General features: G+C 57.6%; 1 protein-coding gene across 1 annotated transcript; it reads right to left on the bottom strand.

The window, feature by feature from the left end:
* Positions 1–2,231: 2,231 nt before the first annotated feature.
* NECAP2 (NECAP endocytosis associated 2) lies at positions 2,232–7,812 on the bottom strand. Its single transcript, XM_030963690.1, has 8 exons — positions 7,617–7,812; positions 6,200–6,300; positions 6,016–6,120; positions 4,958–5,039; positions 4,319–4,427; positions 3,806–3,968; positions 3,614–3,689; positions 2,232–3,336 (listed from the first exon to the last, which is right to left on the bottom strand). The coding sequence occupies exons 1-8, from the start codon at positions 7,715–7,717 to the stop codon at positions 3,288–3,290; spliced, it is 786 nt and encodes a 261-aa protein (XP_030819550.1). The 5' UTR covers positions 7,718–7,812; the 3' UTR covers positions 2,232–3,287.
* Between the last annotated feature and the right edge of the window lie 1,502 nt (positions 7,813–9,314).

Here is a 9,314-nt window from a genome sequence, read left to right as displayed (position 1 = left end):
GGAGGTCCCGACAGCGGCTCGGCCCCATCCTCCCCCAGCAATCCCTCGGCATTCCCGGGCTCTGCCGACAAACGCACCCCGAGGCTCCGGGCGGGAGCAGAAGGAGGAAAAGGAAGGGAAACAGAGCCCAGTGCCGGCCCCCGGCGGCGGCCGTGCCCGGGGCGTGGGGCGGTCCTTACCCGGGACGGAGCCGCTCTCCTTGAGCCCCGCGCTCCTTAAGCTCCTTAACCCCGGAGTTGGCTCCGGCAGGAAAAGCTCCGGGGTGGAGCGAGCCGGGGTTGCCAAGGGGTGAAGCGGCTTTAACACCCCCGGGATGCGGGGATGGCCCCGGGACCCCAGATCATCCCCGCCGCCGGAGCTTTAATTATCCCCCGCGTAATTAAAGGCTTTCTGTCCTCACCCTGGTAGGGAAAAGTGGGCATAAATCCCCAAGCCGGGCCCCAAATCCCCCAGCACGGGGGCTGGAGGCGTCCCCGCCCCTGAAACAAGGGATGGATGCGGTCCCAAAGCACGCTCCGGGCAGGAGGGGCTCGCCGGGCCGCCCTGGCCTCGCCATCCCCCCGGCAGGGAAAGTGCCCTTTCTCCCCCGGAGAGCCGGAGATTACCCGGGCCGGGGAGCAGGCAGATGGGATTGAGGATTTACGGCGTCTTGGATGCCTCCAGCCCGGTGGGAGCTGCCTCCAATTCCACCCCCCAGCACTTGTGTCCCAAAACCCCTCCTTTTCCCCTCATTTCCTCTCTTACCTTCCCCTCCCGGTGTCCTTCCCAACAGAAACCACTGCTAAGCAACAGGTTCTGTTGTGCTCCGTGTCCAATGCCATTCCCTCGGCACCGGCAAGGAATGGGAATCACAAAAGCTCATCCTGGCTGCTCCGAGCCCGCCCAGGGGAAGAAAAAAATTCCAGTCTGGCATCAAAACCGTTTTATTGTTCACTCAGAAGCGTTACATTCTCACCTGGGTTCGCTGCCAGGCCCAGGGGAAAGCTCTGAAAGAAAAATGCCCATTATGCAGTTGGAAATGGAAAGGAAAATCCAAAGGGTTGGATAAAAATAAGTGGGATTTCGTACTCGGAAAAGCCTTAATATAAATAGGTAAGAAAATATTTATTTGTTTCAAGAGGGATCTCAACCCATGCTCAGTCCGAGAGCTTCACTCTATTCTATCCATAATAAAATGCCCACGGAAATGAGTCAAAAATCGTGTCTTCAAAAGAGAGGAGGAGAAAAACAAACTTCCCAGAGTAAGAAACGAGGAATTTCAGCATGGAAACGACGGGATCAGGTTCCCCACATCCCAGCAAAGTGCTCAGAAAAAATCCAGGTGGTGCTTGGCATCCTGGCAAGGAAAGGTTTGAGTGGATCCAGGAGGCTGGTCCTTGCCCACGGAAGGATTGATCCAGGCCAAAAGCACGAGCTTTTGTTTCCCTGGGAAACAAGGGTCACCAGCCCCGGTTCCTGATGGCAGATTGTAGGACTCCGTTGGCACTATCAAACCAGCCCGAGTTGGCACTGGTGCCAGCTTGGGTCTGGGAGGCATCCTGCGTATCGCGGATTTTCAGGAGCCAGCCGGCCACTCCAGCGCTGCAGGCCCCCGATATAAAAACTGGCCCTTTCCCTGGGAAACAAAACTCACCCGCCCTGATTCCTGATGGCAGATTGTAGGACTCCGTTGGCACTATCAAACCAGCTCGAGTTGCTGCTGGTGCCAGCTTGGGTCTGGGAGGCATCCTGCGTATCGCGGATTTTCAGGAGCCAGACGGCAACTCCGGGCTTATGGCCCCGAATCATAAAGAACGGCCCTTTCTCTCTGAAATAAAACTCACCAGCCATGGCTCCTGATAGCTGATTGTAGGACTCCGTTGGCACTAGCAAACCAGCCCGAGTTGGCACTGGTGCCAGCTTGGGTCTGGGAGGCATCCTGCGTATCGCGGATTTTCAGGACGCAGCTGGCCACTCCAGGCCAATCGCCCCGAACATAATCACTGGCCCTTTCCCTCTGAAACAAAAGTCACCAGCCCCGGTTCCTGATGGCAGATTGTAGGACTCCATTGGAATTATGAAACCAGCCCGAGTTGGCACTGGTGCCAGCTTGGGTCTGGGAGGCATCCTGCGTATCGCGGATTTTCAGGAGCCAGCCGGCCATTCCTGGCCACAGGCCCCCAAACATAAACTCCGACCTGTTACATCGGTGAAGGAAAACTCGGAGCCTTCAATATGAAAGAACAGCAAGCTTCGATTTATTGATTATATTATCAGACTTTTATACAGTAAGATAATAAGCTAATACATATTCTGTAACCTAAGCAAGTTATTGGTTACCTTGTACATGTCAGCTCCACCTTTGTGTTTACATTCCTTAAAAGTTAGATTTTCTCCTTCTCATGATGTTTCTAATCCCTGCATCTCTGCTCAAGGATATATAGCTCATTAGCTGAGTTCATAATTTTCAAAACTCTTCAGCTACCGGGAACTGGTCAAGATGATCTCTGGTAATATTCCTCAACACCGGCCCATTCCCTGGGCAACAAAAGTCACCAGCCCCGGTTCCTGATGGCAGATTGTAGGACTCCAGTGGCACTACGAAACCAGCCTGGGTCTGGGAGGCATCCTGCGTATCGCAGATTTTCAGGAGTCAGCCGGCCACTCCGGGCCACAGGCCCCCAGACATAAACTCCGGCCCTTTCAAGAGGGATCTCAACCCCAGCTCTGTCCGAGAGCTTGACTCTATTCTGTTCTTAATAAAATGTCCATGGAAATGAGTAAAAAATCGTGTCTTCAAAATAGAGGAGGAGAAAAACAAACTTCCCAGAGTAAGAAATGAGGAATTTCAGCATGGAAACGACGGGATCAGGCTCCCCACATCCCAGTTAAGTGCTCAGAAAAAAATCCAGGTGGTGCTTGGCATCCTGGCAGGGAAAGGTTTGAGTGGATCTGGGAGGTAGGATGGCTCCAGGAGGATGCTCCTCGCCCAGGGAAGGATTGATCCAGCCCAAAAGCAGGAGCCGAAGGCAGAGGAATTTCTGAGGAGACTCTGAGCTCTCCTTCCTTATGAAGGAGATGGAGGGACCTGATGGTTTTTCCCACAGGAGAAGCCTCCAAGGTCTCCCATGATCCTGGGTGTGGAGTGTTTTAAGGCACGCGGCTCTTTCTTCCCAGCACTTATTCCAGCATTCCAGTGCTGGGGGGGGTTTAAGGGCAGGAGTGAGGTGTCCTGAGGCTGATTCTTTGGTCCCACAAAATCCTGAGGATCCCAGCACCCACGTGGGGAAAGGTGGGTCAAGGTGGGATCAGAACTGAACCCAGCCAGTGTTCCCCTGAGCCTGGCTGGAAGCTGACCTAGAGAGAGGGAAAAACAGGGGGGGAAAGGGTGTTTAGAGATGGTAAAGGCATCCAGGGAGGAAACTGGGCTGCAAATGGGTCATCCAGGAGCACCCCAAAACTCTCCTGGAGCAGCAGACCCAAACTCAGGGAATTGGCAGCACGGAGGCAGAGCCACTTCTGAACCCCAGAGCTGGGACTGGATGGAGCAGTGCCCCCACCCCAGCGGGGTTTTCCAGCAAAACCAGGCGGTTTTGGGGCACCCACATCCCCCCCAAATCCCTCTCCTGCTCACCCTGAAGCTTTGGCAAAGTCTCCCCAGACATCAGCAGCAGGAGCAGCAGTGGGCTGAGGCCAGGACAACAGGGAGTCTGTCAAAAAGTCGGGAGAGGAAACAGAACAGCAGGAGTGATTTCCCACTCTCATTCCCAGACTCCTCCCTTTGATGGATGAAGCAGCCCCTCAGGAGCTCTGGGTGAGCACAGACCTGTGATGGGGGTTCCTGGGAGCTGGGCAGGCATGGAGAGTGGGGCTGGGCGCTCCCCAGAGCTGGATTTTCCTCCAGGGGGTGGTGGGAGCAAGCTCAGGCCCCCAGGCCCTGCAGGACGTGGCCTGGTGCTCCCCGTCCCTCCTTCTTTTTTCTTCATGTTCTGAAAGGAGAGCAGGAAGTTTGGGTGGGATTGCATTTAAATCCAGAGCCAAAGCGTGAAAACGCTGGAAGCCAAATTGTTTTAATTTGGGAATAAAACCCTGCACTGCTGTGATGTTCCAGTGCTGGTACATCCAAAGGGTTCCCAGCAGGGGTGGATTTTACCCCAGATGCCCCAGGCCTGGTTTTGGCAGCAGGAACTGATTGCACCACAACCCCTGCAAACCCCTGCAGGCAGCGTTATCCCCACGGGCTCTGCCCTAAGCCCATGCCCGGGGATTTTGGGGAGGAGCTGCTGCTTCCTCGTGGCACCCAAAGGAAAAGCTGGAATCAGCTGGGAAAGGCCCTCACAGCGATGTTGAGTTTGATGGTTTGTCCCTCCTTGAAGCCCAGATCCAGTTTGGGTCCCTGCTCCAGGTCCTGGGCCTGCCGGGCCAGCTCACTCTGCTGCCTCACCCACCTGTGGGAATTAAATCCATGGAAAAGGAGACACAGCCTGCCCCAGGCTCCCCCAGACAAATAAATCCTGCTCAGGACCATCCTTCTGTGGCAGCAGCTCTGCAAAGGTGTGAGCTGGGACCTCACCTGAGGGAGCACCCAGGGGATGATTCCCAGCAGCGGCTGCTGGAGCCCCACGGATCCCCCAGTTGGCACCATCCATCCATCCCTCCCCAAACCCCGAAATTCCAAAACCCCACCATCCCCAGCAGCTGGAGCAGCCCCTCAGGGCAGCCCCTTACAGCTGATACAGGAAGCAGAAGAAGTAAATTAGAGAATCTGGACTGGGAATTTGGATGCCCAGTTTTGGGCTTGGGAAGCCCAGTTTGGGACGCTGCTGATCCAGGCTGGGAAATCCTGGAGAGAGGAAGAACTCACAGTTCCCTCCTCTTCCCACAACAGCTGCCCAGCCCAGTTCCCATTTCTCCACCTCTCCTGGAGGAGACCTGCCAAAAACAGAGCTGAGAGGACACAGGGAAAGGCAAAACTCACTTGAAGTGGTCCTGGAGAGCCACGTTGAAGTCAAAGGCATCCCCTCGGTCCACAAAGCCGACCCCAATGAACGCCCGGCGGCCTGGGCATGGAGGAGGAGATTGGGATGGGAATGAGAATGGGATGGGATGGGCTGGGCTGGGAATGGGGATGGGATGGGAATGGGATGGGGATGGGATGGGAATGGGGATGGGGATGGGATGGGAATGGGATGGGATGGGATGGGGATGGGAATGGGGATGGGAATGGGGATGGAAATGGGGATGGGAATGGGGATGGAAATGGGGATGGAAATGGGGATGGGAATGGGGATGGAAATGGGGATGGGGGATGGAATGGGGATGGGACGGGATGGAAATGGGGATGGAATGGGGATGGAAATGGGGATGGAATGGGGATGGGAATGGGGATGGAAATGGGGATGGAAATGGGGATGGAAATGGAGATGGAAATGGAGATGGGATGGAATACTCCATCCTGCACAGCCCGGTGCCTGGCAATGCCTCCAGAGGGAGCTGGGACATTGGAGACTGAGCTACGGGACTGGGGATCACAGAATCCAAGAATGGTTTGGGTTGGAAGGACTTTAATCCCATCCAATCCCATTCCATGGCCAGGGACACCTTCCACTATCCCAGGTAGCTCAAAGCCCCTTCCATCCCTTCCAGGGATGCCATTCCCTGTGTCCTGTCCCTCCAGCCCTTATCCCCACTCCCTCTCCAGACCTCCGGGAGCCGCTTTAGGGACTGGAAGGCGACAATTAGGTCACCCCAGAGCCTTCCCTTCTCCAAAGGCATCTCCAGGTGTTTGACCTCCTTGGCTGGACAGTACAAACATCTTGTTAATTAACAGGCAGCAGGGGGGTGTTCCTGCATCCTCCTGCCAACGCTGAGCATTCAAACCCAAGTGTTTTTGTTCCTGGCCAAGGTCAGAGCCGTGGGAGGGAGGTAGCTCCTCCCTCTGCCCCCGTGCAGGGAACATTCCGCCACGGGAAGCAGGAATCCTTCCCGAACAGGAGCAGCAATGGCTCTGCGGGGTCCGCGGTGTGCAGGACGCACCGTTCCCATCTTCAATCCGGATGACAAAGTATCGGCTGGAGTCCGTCACGCCCTCCACAGCGATGCCGGGGAACTGCTCCACAGGAGCCTGGGCAAAGAGCTCTCCTGGAACACAGCAAGGGGCCGGGTAACGCCGGGCCCGGCCCGCAGCGCTGCTCGCCCGGAGCCCCGCGATCCCCCTCACCCGAGCTCTTGTCCTCCAGCTTGATGAAGGCCGTGCTGCCCTTGGCCGTGATCCGCAGGCGGCCGCTCCAGGCCGGCTGGTCCAGCTGCCACTCCGCGGCCCTGGGGAGCAGGAGGGGAGCCTGAGCCCCGTGCTGCCCACAGCCCCTGTGCTGCCCACAGCCCCCGTGCCCTGAGCCCACAGCCCCTGTGCCGCCCACAGCCCCTGTGCCGCCCACAGCCCCTGTGCTGCCCACAGCCTCCCCATAGCACCCCTGCTCTGAGCCCACAGCCCCTATGCTGCCCCTGTGCTGCCCACAGCCCCCGTGCCCTGAGCCCACAGCCCCTGTGCGCCCCTGTGCTGCCCACAGCCCCTGTGCTGCCCACAGCCCCCGTGCCCTGAGCCCACAGCCTCTGTGCTGCCCCCAGCCCCTGTGCCGCCCACAGCCCCTGTGCTGCCCACAGCCCCCGTGCCCTGAGCCCACAGCCCCTGTGCCGCCCCTGTGCTGCCCACAGCCCCCGTGCCCTGAGCCCACAGCCTCTGTGCTGCCCACAGCCCCTGTATCTCCCACAGCCCCCGTGCTGCCCCTGTGCCGCCCACAGCCCCCGTGCTGCCCACAGCCCCTGTGCTGCCCACAGCCCCTGTATCGCACACAGCCCCTGTGCTGCCCACCCATGCCGCCCACAGCCCTGTACGCACACAGCCCCCGTGCCGCCCCTGTATCTCCCACACCTCTTGCGCCCCCGTGCCCTGTAGCCCACAGCCCCTGTGCTGCCCACAGCCCCCGTGCTGCCCACAGCCCCTGTATCGCACACAGCCCCTGTATCTCCCACAGCCCCTGTGCCGCCCCTGTGCCGCCCACAGCCCCCGTGCTGCCCACAGCCCCTGTATCGCCCACAGCCCCTGTGCCGCCCCGGGGCACCCACGGAGCTCCTCTGCCTGCCTGCTGACAGGGTCAGGGTGGGGACAGTGGCGTTTGAACAAAATGGCTCGTTTCACCCCAAAACAGCTGCGGCGTTTGGGCGGGGAGCAGGCAAGAGCTGCGCGGGAGGTTTCGGTTCCCTTTCCGCGGAGTTTCCAGAGCCGAAGTTGCTCTAGGGACAGGCGGCTGTGGCAGGACGGGCTTGGGCTGGGGATCACTGACGGGGTGGGAGCCCCAAAACACACGGGGGGACGGAGACAGCCCACGGGGAGGGGATGGGGGCACAGACACCTCCTGAGGGAACCCACGGGGGCAGAGCTTTCTCACCGAAGGGCTGAAATACCCCATGAGGGGCAGTTCTTGCTGCCCCACGGGGAGGGAGACACCCCGAACACCTCTGGGAGCCACAAACCCCGCACACCTCACGAGGAGGGGACCCCACAAACGCCGCAGGGAAGGGGCGAGCCCCCCCACGCCAGGAGGCGCTGACACCCCGCGGGCAGGCGCGGGCCCCACCTGTAGCCGCGGTTGGAGGCCCGCGGCGGCACCCGGTACACGAGCACCGCCGGCTTCACGCACAGCACCGACTCGTACTCCTCCTCCGCCTCGGCCGCCATCGCGGCCCCGCCGCCGCTCCGCCCCGCCGCCTCGACGGTACCGCGGTGGTGCCTCGGTGGTGCCTCCGCGGTCGCCCAGGAGAGGGCGGGGCCCGGCGGAGAGAGGCGCTTCCGCACCCGCGGCGCCCCCTAGCGAGCGGGAGGACCCGGTGCAGGGCGCTGCGGGAACTGGTCCCAGTTCGCTGCGGGAACTGGAACCGGCTCTGGGCTCCGAGCTATGAAACTCACAGGTTTCACTGCTTTCATAAATCAGGTAATTTTATAAATCAGATAGTGGAATCTACTATTTCTATCTATTTCTATTATAGCGTTATATATATATTATAGTATTATATCTTCTATAATATATGTAAAATATATGTATTAGATACCGGGTTGTATAATATATATAATTATTATGTTTCTTCTATATATTTATTAGTATTTCTATATTACATGTTAATATTATATGTTAATATTATATGTTAATATTATATGTTTGCATTATTTCTATCATAAATACATAAAAATCATCAGAATTCCAAGGGAGCCGGGGGCTATGGGAGCTGCCAGGGCTCCCGAATTCCACACCCCAGGAGGCTCCACCACCTTCTCTGGACATTATGGAGCACAACACCCAGAGGGGAGCCCAGCACGGAGCAACAAAATAATCACATTCGTTTAAATGAGTTCAATTAACTGATTTGCTTTTCTCCTCCAGGGAGAGGCAACGCTCACGTCCACACTTGGGATCCACATCTTCCCTTCCCACCCTCCTCGGACCACTCCTCTCAACCACCCTAAAAACTGGGGTAAAATCGCCTGGGTTTGGGTGAAATTATGGGCAAAAGCTCCCAGATTTTACCTTCCTGGTGGATTTTTACACACCTGCCACCACAAAGCCACCCCTGGCAGACACGGGGACAAAAGGAGGGAGCCAAGGGGACAAAAGGAGGGAGCCATAAAGCCGTGAAAAGTTTAAAGACATTTATTTAAAATACAATTTATAAAACGTTTTCTTTCCGGTGCACGTTTTTTTTTTTTTTGTTTTTCGTATTTTTGGGGGGCAGAAACACGCGGGTACCGCGTCCATCCTCCCCCTCCTCGGGATGAAGGCGCTTCCCACAGGAACGCCGCCGAGCCCTGCCCGCGGGCGGGACGTGTCCTGGGCACCGTGTCCTGGCGCCGGGACGCAGCAGGAGCAGCCGGAGAAGGAGATTTCAGTGCTGGAAAAGGGGATTTCGGTGCCGGAGGTGGGATCGCGGTGCCGGCCACAGAGGAGGCAGCGATGCGGCACCAGAAATCCAGCGGATTTGGGAGGTTTTTGGCTATTCGATGCTATTTTTAGGAATAATTAAGGAAAGGCGCAGTGACTACAGTTATTGCTGACGGCCTTCTCCCTCCCGCTCCCTCCCGGAGCTCATCTCGGCCCCCAGGCTGAGGGGATGAGTGAGATCCCCCAAAAGTCCCCGGGATCCCAGGGGGAATCCCGAGGGAATCCCGCCCCACCCGGAACCAGCTGTGAGGAGGTTCCGGGGGTTGGATACACAGGTAGTTTCTATTTTCCCGTTTCTGTGGGATTTCAGCCTCATTTTCACACAGGGCTTTTCGTGCACGT

Source organism: Camarhynchus parvulus, chromosome 21 (assembly GCF_901933205.1).
Source record: "Camarhynchus parvulus chromosome 21, STF_HiC, whole genome shotgun sequence".
Taxonomy (NCBI): domain Eukaryota; kingdom Metazoa; phylum Chordata; class Aves; order Passeriformes; family Thraupidae; genus Camarhynchus; species Camarhynchus parvulus.
The sequence above is the reverse complement of the archived record's forward strand: the minus strand, read 5'-3'. Positions and strand labels throughout refer to the sequence as shown.